General features: G+C 36.1%; 1 protein-coding gene across 4 annotated transcripts in view; it reads left to right on the forward strand.

The window, feature by feature from the left end:
* Positions 1–78: 78 nt before the first annotated feature.
* The window catches only part of LOC124162594 (transcriptional regulator ATRX homolog), an 86,239-nt gene continuing 64,712 nt past the window's right edge, over positions 79–21,605 (forward strand). For 3 of the 4 annotated variants that reach the window (XM_046539176.1, XM_046539178.1, XM_046539180.1), the window contains exons 1-10: positions 79–294; positions 783–919; positions 4,113–4,234; positions 4,713–4,841; positions 5,024–5,169; positions 9,455–11,602; positions 12,841–12,995; positions 14,750–14,878; positions 16,213–16,477; positions 19,475–19,519. In XM_046539176.1, coding sequence (XP_046395132.1) covers positions 796–919; positions 4,113–4,234; positions 4,713–4,841; positions 5,024–5,169; positions 9,455–11,602; positions 12,841–12,995; positions 14,750–14,878; positions 16,213–16,477; positions 19,475–19,519 — 3,263 coding nt within the window. In that variant the 5' untranslated portion in view covers positions 79–294; positions 783–795. The remainder of the gene's footprint in view (positions 295–782; positions 920–4,112; positions 4,235–4,712; positions 4,842–5,023; positions 5,170–9,454; positions 11,603–12,840; positions 12,996–14,749; positions 14,879–16,212; positions 16,478–19,474; positions 19,520–21,605) is intronic. The other variant, XM_046539179.1, reaches the window with a different exon arrangement.

Below are 21,605 nucleotides of genomic sequence, written 5' to 3' on the forward strand. Positions count from 1 at the left end.
TCGCACGTTAAAATTTGAAAATTTGGTGAGATTGGTTTTGTGAGTTAAATCTTATGAGTCGTTCATATCGGTGCTGGAACATTGAACGATTGAACTGGCTGAGTAATATTGAGTAATATCTGAATATCGGTTTTATCTAGGTTGCGTCTGTAGACTTCAGTGAAATTAGGGCATATTGAAGGAATTTTGTTTAGAATGCAGCCATGGTCTGTGCATCAATATATACGCAGGCACAATATCCCATAAGCATTCCATAATATGTGTGATTATATTCTTCTTTGGATATAACTGGAGGTAGGAAAAAAGGTGTAATGTAAACATTGATATTAAGTTGTTGATTGGCGGTCCATCGGTTTCACGCGTTTTGTGGGCGCTAATAATTGCTGATAGAGTGGAAATTTGCAAAATTTGATTCTAGTGGATACAATTACCTCAGCGTTGGTTGTATTGTGCATGTTTATGAATCTGTTTATCTAAAAAATCATGCTTCGTAATTAGGGCATCAGCAGCTATTTGTCCGTCTTTCGATTTAACTTCTGGAATGAATTCTTTGAAAGTTTCGTTTTTGTAAGCTTCAGGGATTGGAAGGTTGCAATATTGGCATCTAATGCTTAATGGTTTTTTTCCACACCTTCCTTAATTCTGCTTCATTCAACTTTACATTCTAATTGAATCTGATGTACTTGAGCACTGTGGATTATTCTAGTATTTATGGCTTTTGATATTGTCTTTGGTAATTTTACTTTGGTCGTTAACTTTATATTTTTGTTTCTTTTTTGCAGGACTCAATTAAATATGGGTGACAAGGATGAATCAGAGTTACCTAGCTCGCAGGCTTCGAACAGAGTGATACAGTCTTCAGATACGCGGATTATTATCACGGATGAAGAACTTAAGTACCGGAAAAACTTATTTCCTGGTAATAGACCCACCGCTTTTAGCACTTCTAGCGCTAAATTTGGTTTAATGGTGTTAATTGATTGCCCCTGACTTAACAGGAAGGAAGCAGTTCCCTTGGAAAGATAGTCTCTGTTACTTCTATAAAAACTTTCTGTCTTGTAACTTATAGGATGGGTTGAAAATATCAAATTGAGTGTTCTTTAGTTTGATTGTATTTAAGGAGAGCTCTTAGATAAGTGCGGTATTTACTTTCTTTTTATTAATTGCACAGGATATAAATCACATACAGAGTAGGCGAATTGCCCTTTTCAGATGAAAAACATTCTATACAAAATATCTTGGATTACGGTATAAACATAAATACATTACTGATAAAAATGAGTGCATCCAACATTAAAACATTTGACTGATTTAGACTATTATGTAGAAAATACTCCGTGTACTTTTTCCATTCAACTTCTAAAAAAATTTTGAGTGAACATTCTCTAACTCGCAAGTCTACTGTAAAAGCACTCTAAATGGTGCCATTTCCAGCAATTGCCGTGAATGAATGATATTACTTAGCAATTTATTAATAAATGGAATTTATGCACGTATCTTCCTATCGCTCAATGTATTAAGATTTATGGCAATACACACCTCACTCTGAGGTATTGGTGTCATATCAAAACCACATTCCTTTGCACATAGCCTTGCGAAGTATTTCAAAAACTTCAATTCTATTGTTGCCATTGTTCAGTGGTTCATCAAGTTAAAATTTTCTGTATCAAATCAATTTTTTTTCAAGGCATTTAAACTTAACAATTTTGAAAGGATATTTCATATTTATTGAGGAAGATATTGTGTAGTCTCCACCTTACTACTATTGTTACTCAGATACTTTTCGAAAGGAATAATTACAATCTCTAAAACCGTCAACCATTTGCAAGCTTGTTTATTCAACAACTCTACAATCAGCAGGGCTCCAGGGTAATCTTATAGAAATAAATTCCATTTTACATAAATAGAAATTAACATAAAATATTAAATTGAATACATTGCAGATAGTTTTTTTAAAAAGTTTGTATTTGTTGATTCTTAGTTCCCCTGTGACAATTATTCTATTTTTCTGTGTTGATTTATTTCTACTAATTGATTCCATGGAACACATTTTACTCCTGTCACGTGCACTTTTAAGTGTTTTGGAGGTTGATCCTTTTAAATTAAATTGGTGAGTTCAGCGTTAATGTGGCTTCTTTGGTAAAAAAAATGCCTAAAAGTTTTATGTTTAATGTGGTTTCTTTGAATAAAATGCATAAGTTTTTTATGTAAGTGCTAAAAAAATTGTATTTTTTAATCTTTACCACTGAGAATAGGTGCAATTCCGATGGCATACTGAGGTTGTGGTAAATCACATAGCCTGCATGTAAAAATGACTTATGATTTTTAAGGATGTATTTATTTTTCAAGTAGCTAATTACTATTGGTATTGATATCAACCAGAAGGTATTCATTGTTTGGCCCTGAATATCCCCTCAAATGGCATTATATTACCTAGTGTGGCAATGAGGCTTTGTTTTAACAGGGAAACAATAGTGGTTTTGTTAAAATGGAATTTTTTTTCTTCCTTGTAATGTTTACCACTTCAAAACACACTGGTTCAAATTGCAAACGCTGTCAGTAAGATCATTTCCCAAATTTTTTTATGAGTCAGCTAGTGCACCCTCTTACTCCTCTCTCCAGTCGCCAATGGAACTTACACACAAAACTAACGGTGAAGTCTCACTTTCAGAATGGTGTTGAAAGGTGAATTTGCATTAAGCGTTTTTACTTTGCATGCACCGTGAAAAACTCAATTTTGCAAATCCTCTACGGTGGTAAATTGAAATGGAAAGGTGGCCGAAAACACATGGAAAATTTTTACCTTAAGCGGGAATCAAACCAAGGACATTCTGCCTTTCAGACAGTTGCTCAGACCACCAAGCTATCAAGGTTGCTATTATCCCCAGCGTTTGCAGTTTATGCAACCGGTTCCCCCCAGATGTAGCCCATTGTTTTGGCCAAGAGATGACTCTCGGCAGTGTTCCCACTAATTAATAATTTAACCCTTTCCTACATTAGGAGAACGGTTTCTATGCTGCAAATAACATAAGAATATTTGAAACCTCTCTGTGTGGAGCTCTTTTTTGGGGTGCAGTTACCCTGCTATTCTTATCCCTCCTATTTGGGAGCCAACTCAACGGGTTGCCAGGCCATTGGACTAGACCCTCTAGCCCTATCTTAGTATGTCAGAATCTAGGGTCAACTGATTGTGTTACCAGTTTTTTTTTTTTTCAACAAAATATTGCATTTGATTTTCAATAATTTACTCATCTAAAAGAATTATGTACTAACATTTTTAATACATCATGGAATTTAAAATGGATTTCTAGCGTTAATAGCAACAAAGTTAGTGAACACAGTGTACTAAGACTATAAGTTCAGAAGTCTGTTATTTTTAGAGCTAAAATTTTGTTTAAAAGTTCCTTATGCATAGAACAAAACGAAGAATTCATTTCAAAGTATAAAAAATAGTAGTATGCAACAAAATATATCATTGTAATAACCAATGGCATTATGTGTAACCACTTCCCAATGGATTCCTGTGTTGAGGATGATCGTAATGAGTGGGAGATGGGGTTTATTTGCCATAGAGTGGCCCTAAGGTCTCGCTAAGCTGGGTCTCAGGCCGGGCCTGAATGCATCCGGTAATTTCCTCCTCAGCGGTCACTTCCCTTCCCTTGTGTCAGCTAGAGCTAATGTTTGGTCGTTTGCATTGAAAAATCCAAGACTGTTGTACCCAACGTCAGGTCTTCTGCATATGAAAATGCCCGTCGGCTCCACTTGATGCTGAGTGCAAAAGGGTTAATTATCATAAAATAATGAGCTTTCATAATCATTCATTACATGCTAAAGACAGAATTTAGGTTCTGTATTTTTTATTGAGGTTTTACCAAAAATTAGGTTTGACCTGCAGGATGCATAGCTACCTGAGGTGTTACAGCTTACCCCAAGTCACATTATTAGTGCATGCCCCTGGTATGTTGAATGTTTGTGAATGTAGCTTGAGAAAAAGAGGCGCAAAGGATGTAACCAATATTTAATTGTTAGTGAGTGAAGTTCATCTTGTATTCTGTATCTGATGTGCTTGGTAAACTTGAACAGATTTTACATGTCAACTTACCTTTTTTTAGAGCCTGAAAGTGTACTGAAATCTAAGATTCAATGTACAGCTTGTGGAACGTCGTTGATGAAGCATGTGAATAAGGGGAAAGATTTGTTTTTCCACCCTATGCTTCAAGTTCTCATTTGTGAGGTAAGATTTTTGACTTAGTTTTTTCCTTCAGAAATAATGTCTTAAGCCAGATGACTCACACATGTGTGTTGTGGAAATAGGATATCTTTAATTGTTAATTTCTCACCTGCATGTGAATATTCCATTTATAATTGTGGATTTGTATTCATAACAAATACACGTCACTATCACTGCTAATTGTGTTTTTGGTAGTTTTATATTCCTTGTTTGTTTATTTGCAATCATTGCAATTCATCAAAAATAAATTAGTAGATGAAAGGGAAAGATAGGTTATGATTTAAAATAATCTTCCCCGTGTAGCCTTTCTCTCGTAGATTCAAAATCCTCTCTTTCAACAGTCATGAATCCTAGGATCAACTTTGTAATAAGCAGTTATACTGTATTATAACATGTGAAGTACTTGTATATGTTAGTTTTAAGCTAAAATGTTTGGAATGGTATTAAATCATCTTCTGCCCTCCTTCGTATCTTTTCATAGGACTGCCGAGCTTTTTATGGTGATGGAAGCTTCCCCTTGGACGATGATAACAGCGACCAGTACTGCAGATGGTGTGCTCAGGGAGGATCATTGTATTGTTGTAGTGCTTGCAACTTTGTATTCTGTAAGGTAATGGACAAATGAATTGAATACTGCCAATAAATATTTGGTGCTAGATGATTTCCTCCTCACTAGTAGAAACACATTTTATGAATTATTATATTACGTTGATGTTGTTTGGTTTTGGAATATGATTAGAAATATATACCTCGTAGATGAAAGATCTCTGATCAGATGGTTTTGCCTTACAGTCTTGTGTTAGGAGAAACTTCAGGAAGTCAATGTTGGAAGAGATAGAGGAAGAAGATTGGAAATGTTTTATGTGCAATCCTGAAGCATTATGGAAGCACAGAGCTATTTGTGCTGCTGCTAGGAAATATGTCAGTGAAAATCCAGGGTAAGTAAAAACAATAGTAATTAATTCATTATTCTTTTATAATTAGAATATATTTAGGGGTACAAATCTCCCTCATTCTGGTTCCTCATTTGTTAAGATGTGTTTTGTGAATTTGAGGCAAGTGACTGCCATTTTATTAGATTTCCAGAAATACCCATGATATTGATCACATTTAACTCTCGTAAACACAAAAACTGTGGGACTAACAATTGGCTTTTTATAATTTCAAACTTTTTAATTTTGGGCCTTATTAATTTATCGGAAAAAAAATAATTTGTTGTGTAATAAAGTTGATTTTATAATAGAATGTTATGTTTGTAGTCTGAAGTCATTTAAGGATTGGCAACTAGTGTGGATACTATAGGTAGATTTATTTAATGTCTATGTAGCTATGATGGAGTAGTACTTAACTATTCCATCATCCTTCCTTAGTTGCTCCATTATGGAAAAGGAATGGAATAGGTCCATTCTTCAATAAATATTTGTGGATCCAGGTGATTTTTAGAGACTTCCATGTAGTCAATTGTTGGATGTATAATCTTGGTAGGAATTTTTTTTCCCATTACCTCTAACTTAATGACAAATGAGGTGTCTTTTTTTATCTTTGATCATTTGTGCCTCATATGTTGTCCGAAAATTTTTGTTGAGAAGGCGGGGACATAAGATCAATTAGAAAGCAGTCAATATTCAATTCAATACTTTTCAGATTTTGCTCGAATGTCGAGGTTAATGCTAAAATTAATATTTCATCATAAGTTTTTTGTGATTCTAATTTGTTTATTCAGGTCTTGGTTCGACCAGTTCATGGGTTTAAAATCAAACTTGGAACCAAAGCCAAAATTATGGGTACCAAAATATATTGTGCAAAACCTAATTTGAAAATGTTTCTGGAGAATAATTATGTAACATTAAATACTTAAAATAGAGTGTTGTGATGGATTTGGCCATTGGTGAGATAACTTGAAGTGTTGTTTTGGGCAGTTTTTATTATACCTAAATGGATATGGCTTTGAAAATTTATAAAGAGAAATGAAGCTCTTAATTAATGACTGGAACTGAGAACCAATGTCGGGAATCGAACTGGAATCAGAACTGACAAAAATGTAGATCCTGTCTATTTTAAGTAATTTTATTTTGTTGATCTTAGGAGCAGTTAATAAGTTTTCATCAATTTTAAAGTTGTTCATATTTTGTAAAATACTTATTTTGTGGGGTCTACATACCAGGAACCCCTGGAAATGTGGAAAAAATGGTAGTATTTTGTTGAACCCAAACAAAACTGAAAATAAGGGAATATTGCTAATATGTAATCAGGAATTTCTTGCCATTTACATGCATTTTTCTTTTCATGCTCTCAATCCTTGAATGTTGGTGGGTGTCATTTTGAAACCTTTCACCCACATTGTTTACATAGCTTCTCGTGAAACTGCACTCGTTGGAAAAAATTAGAGATGAGTCGAATAGCAGATTTCTTGAACTCGAATATCGAATTCGAATATTAAATCATTGCTCGAATATTCGAATACCTCGAATACTAGTATTGTGCAAAGCATATTAAACGTACATTTCTTCTTATATTTCCCTAGATGAATGCATAAATAAAAAGGTATACAGTGGAACCTCGATCTATCGTTTTTCGAGGGGATGGACAAAAAAAACTATGAATGTGGGAATGTTTGACTAGGTTGCCTATGTAGCAGTAAAACTCAGGATTTTGGCGAGTAATTGTGATTTCCTTTAAAGGATTATAACAGGAATTCAGCTGATTAATGGAATATTTTAATTTTATGGAAACAATTTGGGCATATAGTTGATTCAACTAACATCTCTCTCAAATATCCTAAGGGGACATACCACCTTGCGAAAAAATGATTGCATGCCGTATCAGCATTTACACTGCTACGATGGATTTCTGTCTGATGTATACATTCTTATCTACCAAATGCCATTTCTGCGGAACGCCCATCTGATACTCGGCCTCATCCAACTTCTTAGTTTCAACTGGTAGCTCGCTTTATCCCCTCTCGTACTGTCAAGTGCTAGCGGACAATTCAAGGCGTTTTGCAAAATACATGCACTTCTCCACCGGATTTTCTTCTTCTTCAATTATTTTCAGTCCGTCTGTGGAAGATCTGAGGAGATAAGCAGATGAATTCGAATTGCTATCAGGGAGAAACCAAATATCCTGAGAAAATATCCCTTCGAATGTAACAGTAGAGATTTTTAGCATAACTCATTAATTGTAATTTGATATATGTTTTCGGAAAAAAATACTGCATTAACTCCCAAGAAGCTCAGCTGCTAGGATATCGAGTTCGTCTTTCCGACATTTATTTTCTTGCATAAAATGCTTAAATCAAGTCAGAAATACGTCGTGTTTGGTCTTATTCTTTTTTAAATTACGTACACTTTACTAATATTTCAATCCAATAAAGGTGTAATTTCAATTGCCGAAAGTCATTGTTAGACATCTTTTGGGCTAGTAGATGACTCATGCAGCAGTTGACCTCTAGAAATGGGGACCTTCCAAGCAGGTAGGCAGAAAAAGGTCAGTGGGGGAGAAAGAGGGAAGGGTGAAACACGATTCTATTATTCTCCCGTAACTTGATATTTTCTTTTGAAGCTTTTGATTTATGGTCTTCGTAATATGAACCCTGCGGGAGCTGGGGCCTTTTGTTTGAGTTCGGAGAGGAGGAAAGCATCGGAGGAGGGGCTGAGGGCTGATGGATGGAGGGGGTAGCGGATTTTGGGAATTGTGCTACGTAGTTACTATCCCACGGCACTGAGGTTCTCCTGGTGGGGGAAACCGGGGATTTTCGGATTTTTCACCCGATCAATTTTGGTTCCCCACGTCTAACTCTTTTCACCAGTCTATTCTGCGAATTTAATGTAGTTCGTCAACTTGCCTAAAACGGTGCTGCATGCACTAAAAGACTTAGAGTTCTCGACATTTTTCCGAGTCAACTACCAACGATGTTTGTGCGACAGTGTATGACGTGAAATTCAAAGTATTCGAGGTATTCGAGATAGTACTTTTAGAATAATTATTCGAGACCTCGAATATCGAATACTTTCTAGTATTCGAGGTATTCGAGTTTTCATGGATACTATTCGCACATCTCTAGAAAAAATATTTTGCTACTTTTTCTCACTCGAAGGACTTAAAAAATCTCCATGTGGAAGATATTCCCTCACTTTTTTTCGTCTTATAAATTTCGTCTTATAAATTTATGTATGTATACCTAAAATGCCCTAAATATTTGAGATAAAATCGATCAAAAAAGACTGAGATTAAGAAATTTATCTCAATGCTAATGTCAGTTTTCTATTCCCTAGTTTCATAGTTAATGGTTTTTCATGATAGTCCAAAGCCAATTTTTAATTATCAATGTGATTTCAAAAATTTTTGTTTGATATCGATTGCCATTGACAGCATGAGACCATAAAATTTACCTCTTGGGGTTCCAAATAGAAGCAGCTCAGAGGCAGGCATATTTTTCTTCTCTAATTCCAAGTTTTTTACTTATAAATACATCAAAGGTTTTTTAATGGTTCCCTTCCCATCCCTTGCAAATTCGTTCCTCTCAATATGCTGTATACAGGGTGTTTCAGGGGGAATCTCCAATACTCCAGGAGATAGTAGGGGGGACAATTTTAAGCATTTTTTGTCCTATAAAAATGGGATCACAACTCCTTAGTTACCCAGCTATGGCAACGCAAACATTTTTGTGGATGCACTATACAGTTGTAATGAAAACGGTTTTTCTTGGGTATCTAGCCTTTTCGACATTTTATATAATACTCCAGATTTTGAAGGACATTAAATAATCAACATTGGACAAAAATGTGTGATTATAATTGTCTTAAGCAATTGAGCTTTAAGCAAGTATCAACAATACAATTGCTCAATATTGCCCATTTTGATTTTACAAATGTCGAAAAGGCTGGATACCCAAGAAAACCCATTTCAATGGTAACTGCAAAGTGCATCCAAAAAAATATTTGCATTGCCATTGCTCAGTAACAAAGGAGTTGCGACCCCATGTTTATAGGACAAAAAAATCTTATAATTATTTCCCCTACCACCTCCTGAAGTATTGCAGATTCCACCTGAAACACCCTGCATACTTGCTTTGAAACTTCCATTGTATTAGTGTTTGTTATTACAGCATCGTCGTTACTGCCTTTTTTGTTTCATTTATACTTTTATTCATGTTAAATTTTTTTATTTGGTTAGAATCATACTCTTAATTAAGCAACTGTTGATGTTTTTTATGCATTTCAGGGATGAAGATGAGGAAGATATTGAATCAAGCAATGATGAGCGAAGGAGAGAGAGGAGAAGGGTAGCTAGGGAGAAGTCACGACTGAAAGGGAAGAACTCGATTGAGAACCTGGAACGCACAAAGAGGAGTAAACCTACTTCACAAGCTGCTCGTCGTGCGAGGAGAGTAGATAGTTCAGACGATGATGACGATGACAGTGATACTGGTCGACCCAGTTGTTCAAAGAAGCCGGATAGGGAGAAAAGTGAGCGTAAAAAAAAGGAGAAAGGTAAAAGTAGTGGAAAAAGGGAAAGTGTTAAAGGTAAAGAGGTGAGCAATGAAGATGAAAGCAGTAGTGAGGATGATGAAGATAAAGGGAAGAAGAAGAAAAAGCATAAGGAAAGGGACAAGGGACAGAGGCAAGAGAGGAGAAAAGTAAAGGAGAGGAATGTGCCAAGTTCTACCGTGAGAAGTGATGATGATGAGATGGTGTCAGTGGGTGAATCCTCCAAGTCTATGAATCAAGTAGGTAAAAATGAAGATGCCGAACAAATTGCGGTGATGCGGAAGACCTGTCATGCAATAATGGGTCTTGCCAAGGAGGCATTCACCTTCACCTTCGTGACAAACAAGAAGACCCGACGGCTTTACAAATGGATCTCAGAGAAGAACAAAGTTTCTCATGATCATTTACCCACCACTCCTGTCAAGTGTACAAAAATGATTGAGACTTTCAAATTAATACTTCGTCAGCTCAGTGGAAACATTGAAGAGTTGCAAGGTAAAATATCAGTGGCTGAAAAAGATTGGATGAGAATTGTGGAAGAAAACAATGCCAGTGAGAAAGAACTAGAGAACAACAAAGGGCTTAATACGGAGGAAGATAATGTGGAGAAAGGGAACAGCCAAGAGGAGGGAGAGTCTATGTCGATGACTAATGAAACTAGGCTGGTCAATGGAGTCTCCAATCCACGTGAGAATGAGGCAGAAAAAAACAGGGATTCTAAGAACTTGCACCAATCAGATGATAGCAGTGCAGAAAATATTGATAACTTAACATCAGGTGGTGAAGAAGAGAATTATGCAGATAATCATGAGGGCGGGGATAACTTAGAAAATGGCCCAGCTAGTGATTGTGATAAGTCTTTGGCTTCAGCTGTGACAGTCCGGCTTGAAACTAATTATGTGGATGACAAGAACAATGGTAAGGGAAATAAAGTGGAAGCATCCAGTGATGAGGAGATGGAAAGTTCTTCCAAGAAGAGGAGTAGAACCATCTTAAGCTCAGAGGATGAGGATGATAATGGAAGAAATGCTGTGGGCAACCTTTCTGAAAGTGAGAAAGTTTCAGAAGAGAAAGTAAGTGATAAAACTGAGGAAATTCGCTCGGATGATTGCACTGATGCAACCGCGGAAGGGAGCAAAGCAAACAGTGATGTGGAAATGGAGGATACTAATCCTGCTCTCCCCGATTCAACCAAGGAAGGTGTGGTGAACAGCTCAAAAGAGGCTGAAGAAGATAGTACAAAGCTTGTGGAAGGTGAAGAGAGTAGGTTTGAAAATTCAGTACAGGATTTATTTGCTGCTGATGAGGAAGGTGGTAGCTTTTTAAACAAAACTGCTGAGTCAAGCACGGAAAGAGGCAGTGATGGGGAGGGTATTGTGAAAGGGAAGCACTCCTCTGTAAGGGTGGGAGGCCTAGAAAGGACTAGTGCGTGTGCTACCGGGGAAGTTCGTGAGAATGGTGTAGAAAACAAAGACAATAGCGAGTCCGATGAGTCTCATGTAAAAGTGAAGCCCTCTACTGAGGATAAAAATGCTAAGTTGGCATTCTTGCTTGATACTTCTGTATCATCCAGTGACAGTGACGATGCTCCAGAGTCTAAGGGGAAAAAATTGCAGGAGCGCATGTCAAAGGTTTACTCCAGTGACAGTGAGTCAGTTAGTGAAAATGAAGGTGATGATTCTAGCACGGACAAGAAAATTTCCAGGACCAAAAAGAGTAAAAGTTTATTTTCTGCTTGTGAAGTTGTACCCCAGTATGAAGATGAGAAGTTGAAAGCTGGATGTTTTGTATATTTGGAAAGACTAAGGAATCATAACTACAGACAAGTTGATCTGATAGTTAATAGCAAAAAGGTGGATAGTATAACAAGAGCCATTAATAGGTGAGTGAGTCTACTTGTTGAAACCAATGAATGCTTGAAAGGGGGTTGTAAAAAATCATCGTCATCATTGGTCACCAATCCTAGGATTGACTTGACACAGGTCTTTTTCTCAATATTACGTTTTCGTTACTTAAATTATCATTTCACCACCTTATCTCATACGAGGCCTTCATCTGGCGTACCTTTTGCATTTTCCCTTTGATGATAGTTTATCTGGCCGCCATGTCTAATGGTATAAAGAATTATTTTAGGCTTAACCGTGTGGAATTTTAACATACATATCAATTAATTATAGGTTACTGGTAATTTTCCACTACTACTTAAGTTGCATGACCGGTTTCAATTCATTGTATACTATCTTCATGTACACAAAATATATTGAAACTGATCATGAAATTACTTACAGTATTTTTGAAATTTTTCCAGTAATCTTTAATTTTTTAATATATCTAACGGCATGGCCTATTTGGCTGGTAAGCCTTCCCGTCAGGGTTTTTAGGACCCTTTTCCCTTTATCTTCATAGGAATCCCTCTGCATTCTTCTGTCGATCTATTTTATCTTTGTAATTCTCCAATCACACCACGTTTTGATTGCTCCGAACTTTGATTTCTCAGCCCCTACCATCACCCATTTGTCTCTGGCATAAAGATACTGACTCCAGATGCAGGTTCTGGTGCACTTTTTCCTTACTTCTATGGTAATATGGTGAGGAATTGTGACGTCTTAATCAAGTTCAAAGTTATTTGCTCTATTATAAAAAATAATTTGATTTTCCGTGTGATCTCAGAAAATTATAATCTTTATTTAAGTGTGTTACGCATGGAATCTGGAAAAATTTTCATAGATGTTTAGGTATTTTATTTGAAAATTTTCATGGATGAATAGTTATTTTTTTTTATATCTCAACATGTTTCACCTAAAAATGTGCACAATTTGCTGTGTAAGATTTTTAACGTGGTAGGTAAGTAATTTTGCCATAAAACACTAAAACGGTGTAATGAGCTAGAAAGTTATTAAAGAGTATGTATCACAGTAATGCTTGTAACTTGGCATGGAATTCTTTTCATGGTGTTCGACTTTTTCCAGAGGTTCAAATAATCATCAGGATTGCCTATTCATTATTTCTGTGAAAATTCTGCTTTGCAACAATTTTATGGAAGTTCTTACCTATTTGACAGGAAATTGTAATCTTTTATGACATTTTCTTAGCTTAGCATAAATTTTGGCTCATTTGCAGGCTAGGAAATTTTGCCAACTTAGAAAAGCCCCAGACTAAGAGTGAGAGTGATAGTGATGATGAAGTTAGCGGGAAAAAGAAGAAAAGATATCCAAAAAAGAAATCGCTGACCAAAGATTCAGAGAATGATAGCGATAAGGATTCCAAAAAAAGTGGTATGTAGATTTTTTTACTGTGAAAAATGGATATGTATGCATTTTTTGCCATCGAATATGTATGTAGTTTTTTTTAACTAAAATGAAAGTCAAGTATTCCTCTGGGTTTTTTAATTCAGTTGACTTTCTGGAATGAAGAGTAGAAAATTTGCTGTTTTCAGTTCTCTCTGCTCAATGGGCTGCACCTATTTTAATTTCCAAATTTCTGAAAAATTTAAAAATTATTTTTACATTGACTTTCCAGTGTAAGCTCTTTCACCAACTTAACCAACTCTGTTTGAAAATAATTTATGAATATCTAAAACCCACTTGCCCATGCCTATTATACCTCAAACGCCTTTTGGATGATTTGGTGCTTTTCTGGCTTGTCATTTTAATGAAATGCTCTCAGACCTTCCACCTGTTGAGTTGCTCCAATAATGTCAATGTTTCGATAAGTAATTTGTTGGTTATCATCAGCAATACTATGCATTGGCCTTGTAGGCGGTTGAAGACTTGAGAGTATTTCATTCTCAGGCCCATTATTGCTGCAAGGTATTGCACATCACCGAGGTGCATTGGTGAATGATGAACCACACACCCCCCCAAAACAGTACCCAAAACAGTGACCCATAGTGTCCTTAAATCCACACCTGCCTCCACTGCAGTAGCTACCATGTATCCAATGCTTTACTGAGTAGTCCTTGTGAGAATCTTGTATTTTCTCAACCATCTTATTCACTTAACCTCTTTGAATTGCTTAAAAGAAGTCCCTCTCTTTGATTCTGATTGAAGCAGCAAGAATACCATTTTTACGTTACATCATGTGGCCTGCAATTTAATTTCTTAACATGATGGCTTACATTCTTTATGAGATGGCACAGGTTCATCAATACATATTTATTTTTCATTCATGTTGTTTTTCTCTTGCATAATTTGTAGTTGCTGTCCATTACTCTTCATCCTTTGAATTTTCTGAATGAAATTATTAAGAGTTAGATTAAAGAAATGTATGACTGTAACTAAGTACTCCTCCCTGTGATATCACCCAATACATATGTGCTAGTTATTGTTGTCATATATTTAAGGCATACCAACAGCGTAGGCCAGATCCTAATATATTGTGCATGAATTCACCTAGCTATACTTTTTCCCTTATCATTCATTCAACTGAAGTGTTCGTCTAGGCCTTATAAATCATTTTAAACATAAATGCCATTATGTTTAATATTTCTTGCTGTATATTATAAAATTGAAGCAGTAGTTGATGAAGCAGTGGTTATTTGGGAATTCCACCGGGTCAGGTTCTCCAACTCTATCTTGGCCGACACTTCGATGAACAAGTTTGGCCAAGATGGAGTTGGAGAGTCTAACCCGGGGGAATTCCCGGATAACCTCCCACGTTTCGATATGCCGAGAAAGCCTGCAATCATTATGCAGTTCATGTCGTTTATGTTTCCTTTTCTCTTTAACACAGCCTAGTAAATCAATTTTTTTTATTTAATCTGGTAGTAGAGCACTCTTCTCTTGATGCTCCTCCCTTGGTTGAACTATTTTGTTAATAATTAATCTGTTTCAATTCCTGCACTAAAAAAGAATGAGGCATCAGATTATAATGATTACTAAACAGATGTGAAATGCAGGAAAATTTGTGTTAAGGATTGACTTGAATGATGGAAATAATAGAGAAATAGATAAGAAAATTGTTGTGTAAAAGAGGTAACATTTAAAATGTTCTTAACTTTGTTATGTTTACTTACCTTTTTTATTCGAAGGACCTGTATCCGATGATGATGATGATGACATCAGCAGTATCATGGCACCATCAAAATTGAATGAGAAGAGTAATGAAAAAATGTTGGATACTCTGACTGCAGAGTTATTGGCTAACAGCTCTAATCTTGGTATGTTAAAGGAAAATTTCAATAATCATACTGCAAACTGTAATGATGAATCTGTTCTCGTATTAGAACGAAAATTGTATTTGTGCAAGAATTGCTCCCAACATTGAGTCCACGTCAATAGTAAATGATGATTTGATTGCTGACCATCATTGCTTGATTGTAAAATATGAATATTCTATTATTATAATAATAATTTTTATTTATGCAATTTGGATAAAATATCCATGAAATTTGCCAATATACAATATAAAGCAAAATACAAATTGGTAAAAAAATGTACATTTTATACCAATATAAATACAAGCTATTCAGTAGAAGTAGAGTAAATGCACATATGTTAATGTTAAACACCTGTTAGAAATGCAATTAGGTTATAATAACACTTTTGGTGTAGCATATTATTTAATTTAGCTTTGAATTGAATTGAGAAGGAAATTTAATTGGTGATGACAAGAATCATATTGTATACAGTAGCAAAGGAATGGAATGGACCTTTTAAACAAAGACTTTGGGAATATTGGAGGATATGTATGTTATTTCTGGAGTGTGTGTTGTGAATGTGTAGGCTGAAGTTAACATTGAAAAGATGAGGATAGTTTCAAACAAATATGGCTCAGGTAAGTATGTATATTGATTGATGGGAGGTAGATCATTCATAAAAAGGAAAAACAATAGTGGGCAAAGAATTGACCCACTTGGGAAAGGGAGGATAGATGATACTTATAAGACTTGCTTGGGAAGTGATACATGCATAAATGAAGGTTAATAAAAATGATGCATGATTGACTTTACCTTATGTGAAATCTGAATACTGCATGGAATTTCATAAATTGTTAATTGAAGAGACTGTACATGTGCTTACAAAGAAATTTTTTTTTTTTTTTTTTTTTTTTTTTTTTTTTTGAGAATTTGTGGGAATTCACTGGTGTTGTGCAGGAACATACCAGTACTTTTAAAGATTATTGTGGTGCATAACCATTGATATCTAGTGATCGTTATTTTCCCTGGCACAATTTATTTTACCCTGGTTCAATGATAGATGTTCAAGGGTAAATTTGAGGGTAAAAATATCTTTGAAAAAATTTCAAAAATGTTAGTGGAATGAGTTGTGCAGAAAAGCAAGCACCTCTGATGTATGGAGAAGATAATATTTTGCACTTTCCTCGGGAAACAATTATATATGTAAGGGTTAAATAGCAGTATGTTGCACAAAGAACTTAAGTTAAAAGTTACTCTTATTTCAGCAGAATTTTATTCATTTTATTTCTATCACCAAGGTAGGGAGAGGTGTTTTGTAATCAGTAAATTTTGTTTCCCTTTTCTTTTGCAAACAGAGTCGTCCAGCAGTGATGAAGAATCAGAAGATAAATCAAAAAAAGCTGATGACAGTGACTCCAAGAAAAAAAATAAGAAGAAAGAGAAGAAGGAGAAGGAAGTGGAGATAAAAGAGGAGAAAGATACATCCACAGATGATGAAGAAATATTTTCCAATGTTAAATGGAAACGGGATAAACTTTTGAGAGAGAAATTGAGTGCAACTGATTCCAGTGAAGAGGAGAAAATGTGGAGAAAGAAAAAGGAGAAGGAGAAAGCTAAAAGGTTGGTCAACCTAGGAGTTTCTTTGTCCTATTTTGCATGAAGATATCCATTCACATATTTGGCACCACTGCGTGGCGTCTCCCTTCTGAAATTTGGCAGCATTTGAATTTTTTGACTGGAGGTGGATAATATCAGAGTGCTGTCAGCAAACCCAACCCTTAAAATACAAGTGACTCCTCTGTGATGTGACATCATCACACAACTGCTGGATGGGATTTGAACCCTTCTCATGGACTAGCCCTCAGCAGGTCAACACCTGTTCCCCTTCCAGTTGATGATTGTATAAGACAGTCAAAAAACCGATTTTGAAGGTAATTTTTTGTCTATCTTTAATTATTATTTGGATTTCCTGTCTGTGGATGTGTGTTCATGTCAGCCTGTTGGTGTCTGAAATTGATTACAGTAGACCCTCGTTAATACGAATCACGTTATTACGAAGTTCTCGTTAGTACGAAGCTAATCATTAGTCCCAAGGAAACAGCCTATCCCAGCTATGGGAAAAGAAATGTTATTTGGTAATTTTCATTTTTACGAACCTCAGTCCCGGTGGTTACAAAATGAACTTTATTACGAAGTTCTACGTGTAAGCAATGGCATTTAGGTTGATATTCATTACGCTAAGTTTTAGTAATCGCGCCACGTTCTCATCAAGTTCTCCTCGTGTATAGTGACCAAGAGCGTCAATTATGATTCTTTCTTCACCATCCACGCAATGTCATATAATAAGCTTCATTCCTGCAGAATCACGGTGATCGACTCATTACAGTTCATAAATTTTATGTACAGTTAGTCCTCTTCCTACGCAAATTAGATTTATGAACTTTCAGAGATACCAGCATTCAAAGATTTCAAATTTCGAATTTGGCGCCTTTTGATTTTGCCGTTGCTACGCAGTGCGGCGTAGAGGAACTCGCACTCTGAGCATAATCTGAACAAAGTATCATTGAATTTGGTGTAAAGTTAGGAACTGTTCACAGCATTTTGCCAGTTCGTCCTTGCCGTGGAGAGCAATTTTTTCGGCTCCGGCTGCGTTGCACACCCAGCTAGATCACCTCGTCACAATCATGAGTTAGCACAAAATTGTTATGCGGTGTTGCATTCTGCAGGATAACCGTACTCCTTGATACCTTGCATACTGTCCAGCCGGCGAGAGTTGTCCAATGACGGCACAATAGGAGGGGCGGAAAACTCTGCGCCAGCACGGTTAGCAGCCAATCGCTGCCCCCCAAACGCACCTCACACCATCGCCTAGTCATACAACATTGTCAAATATATGAAGGGCACCAAAATAAGCCTTATCCACCAAAACATGCCCTTGCTTTCGAATAACCAAAACAAGTGATTTTCCTCTGGGTCCTTCACACTCGTTGTCCCTCTCGGCTTCTTTCTTCACGGAGCCGTAGGCGTTTCCCTTTCTTACCTGGCAACGCTGCCCTGACCTAGACCATTCTGCCTGTCATCGGACAACTCTTGGCGGCCGGCACGTAGGTTTATCAACTGAGGAACAAGGTCTTGGAACGCATCTAGTTCGTATATCAAGGACTTACTGTATTCGGGAAGATATCAAACCTCGATTACGGATGCCGCATTCATTTGTTGAGAAACTGTTACGCATTTTCCTGTATACAGTATAACTTAGATTTTCCGCACTTTGATTTTACATCAAGTCTCGTTTTTACGCAACGACACTCAAGTCTGGCCGGAAAGCATAGGGAATTGCAATGGTGAAACTTCGATTTTATATCTTTTCTTGATTTAAGCAGTTTTTCGATTTTGCGCAGCATAACCCCAGCCCCAATGAGCCGCTAATCTTGATTTTACGCAGTTGTCTTCCGACCTTTTTTGAAAATCCCGACTGCAGCAATATGAAATTAGGTTATATATTCGTCTCAATGAGTTGCAAAAATAAATACAGGAACGTTTGAAATGACGTCGCGCAACACACTCACACAACACTCATAACCTTATCTATCGACATTCATCCCCACTTAGGCATACACACTTTCCTCCACGGGAATACATAATATCTGTTCACCACTCTTTTCCACGAATGTGATGTAGTTCGTCAACTTGCATAAAACAGCACTGCATGCATCAAACGACTAGAGTCCTCTACGTTGTTTCCAAGTCAACTACCAACGACGTGCGTGTGATAGTGTATGCGCAAAATTCAAAGTATTTGAGGTATTCGAGGTCGTACTTTTACCGTAATAATTGGAGATCTCAAATATCGAACACTTTCTGGTATTCGAGTATTCGCGGCACATCTCTACTTTGTGCAATTCTAGTATTTGAGGTATTCGAAAATTGAGATATATGAGTATTTGAGCTATGATTTACTATTTGAATTCGATATTTGAGTTCGAGAAATCTGCTATTCGACCCATCTCTACTGTATTATTGTGGCATTCTTGTCATATTTTTCTGTTTGGGCACCCTGTCCACTCTCTTACACTCAGAATCATTCCTTAAACTGAAATGATTTTTGGCAGCAGGTTAATGGAAACATAATAAAAGATGCACTAAGTTTTGTGTTCCACAAAAGTTGATCAGCAAGTTAATGATAGCCTTAAATAGAAGTATTTCTATTTATTTGGGATTTGAAATTTATTAATGCTACATATTGCCACTTGAGGAAAAAAACTAAATTTCATTATTTAAAAAAAATAGGTGGGAGTTAACTTTGTAGCCTACTAGGCACTTCTGTTAATCCCACTCTTTGGTCAACCCATGTTTTGATGTGCATAATGCAATTTTCAGCCAGGGGCATGAGACACGATGTTTCACAACTTGGGTGTGCTATGTCGGAAAAAGCTGTGGAATTGACCAAAATGAAGAAGTTAGTTATTTGTGGCTATGTTTTGTTGATGAGTATTCCAGTATCAAATGTTCAGTGTCTTTGTGTGACATCTAGTTTACGTTATACATTTATTATAAACTCTAATAAATGTTGTAAAAATTGGAGGTATAAGACTTTTTTAATTGGATTACTTTTAGTCACTCAGAAGACTCAGAGTCAGAGTATGAGGCTCCCAAGACCAGGTTTGTCCTCAAGTCAAATAGTTGTTGTTCTTTAGTTTTACCTTTCTGTTCAATCTGTTCGTCGCATGGCAGCTTTTGTGCTTGTTGTAATGGTAGTAGTATACACTTTCTACTATCTATAGTTTTGTCAGTGGTATTGCTGGGACACGGGTTATGCCGTTTTAATCCTACAGGTCATATAACATTCATTCACTTATGTGCAGCAGACACCTGATTACCCGGGTGTGGATTATCTGTGTTGTGGATTATCCATGAATGAGTTTAACTTTTCTTTGATGTTTTCTGCGATCTTTATGAAAAATAAAATTGGGTACAATAGCACCAGGATTATTGCATTTCAATGCAAAGCTTCACCAGTCATTTTTTCCATTGGAATTCAATTCGTAAATGGAATTATTTTATTTATTTACTGACAAGGAATGTTTCAAATTTACTTGGTTGCGCACTGTAACATTACAAAAGATGAGTGGTGGGTAAAAACTCTTGGTTTATTATAGAAGATTCTTCTATAGTTTTTTATTTTATTTAATTTATAAAAATGTTATCTATTATCTTTAAATGTATTTTTCATATTACAAATGTACATTCATTGCTGTGGCCTCATAGGTTGAGGTTGAATACAGACCACGGGATATGGAGATTTTATAGCATTCAGGCATGTTTACTCTGCGACGAGTCAACGTCAAGCTGGAGTGGAGGGGAATAATAAAAGTCAAAGCAGTGGGAGAAATTGAAGCAAAGACAATGAAACTTGGCATTGCATGAATCACAACCAGGCACTCGCCTGATTAGGCAGTTATGCTGGAGTGTATGGAGCAGTAGGCCGGCACTTACTTTTTCAAAATGATCTGATTTAAAAGTTTGTGGTCTCAACATGTGCAAAATTGTGAGAAAAAAATTGGAAAAAAGTTTTAGGTTCGGGTGACATCAGATAGACGTGCCTGAGGAGGAAAATATCTTGTTTACTTAAGAAAACGTTTTATCTGGGTGGAAAAACTCAGCATTCAAAATGGACCCTTAAGTAAACATGATATTTTCCTCCTCACGCACGGCTATCTGACATAGCAGGAACCTGAAACTTTTTTCTAATTTCTTTTCTCACAATTTCGCACATTTTGAGACCACGAACTTTTAAATTGGATCACTTTGAAAAAAAAGCGCCGGCCTAATGGATCAGTGGGAGGGTGGATGAAGCCATGGGAATATAAGCATAGCCATGTTATTGTTCCTAATAAGATTAAAATTGGTTAAAGAAGGCTCTCAATGAGTCCAGGTCCAATCTAAATTAACAAACTTTCCACATAAATAATAATATGTTGTTTAATCTGTAACTTATGAACATTACAAGAAATTAAAGTTTGGATTACCCATGTTTTCCGATTATTTGTGGCAGCCCTACCCATCATTAGCCCCATAATAGGGAGTTTGCTGTATTTCAATACCAATTAACTGGAAGAAAATTCAATGCTTGGAACAATTCATCATGAGCATTGCATGGAAAACAGTTGTAGTTGGCTATATTTTTTTATGTACTGTTACACTAATATTGGAAAAGTTTGTTTTGCCACAGTTGTAATTGTGTATCTTTGCTGTTATTAAGAATGGATGGCTTTTTTTATTCAGAGAATGCGTAGTGCTAACATCTACAATCATTCCAGCTTATTTTTGAGTTTTTGTTGACTTTTATTTATGTTGGTGCAATAGAAAAAAATTTCAAAGATAAATTTTGTGTGCTCACTGTTGCTCTGCGAGGAAATTGGATTCCCTTTGAATGGAATATCATTACTAAGTTCAATTCATTACAAGTAATTCATATGTGGTACATCATCATGCATTTTTTTTCTTTGTTACAATACCAGCAACTAGTGTACCACGATTATAATTCAATTGTTCATGAGGATGGTGGTGCATTGTGTAATCCTCATTTTTTATTAGTTAGTAATTTGTACTAGTTTTATATATCTCATTCATTCTCATGTCGTGGAAATGTACAGGTTAAATCGCTTTCCAAAATTTCCCTAGTTCTCTTTCACCTCATTTTTATTTATTTGCTATTCACTCGGGACACATCTCTTTTTCTATGCAC

This window comes from Ischnura elegans, chromosome 7, assembly GCF_921293095.1.
Source record: "Ischnura elegans chromosome 7, ioIscEleg1.1, whole genome shotgun sequence".
NCBI lineage: Eukaryota > Metazoa > Arthropoda > Insecta > Odonata > Coenagrionidae > Ischnura > Ischnura elegans.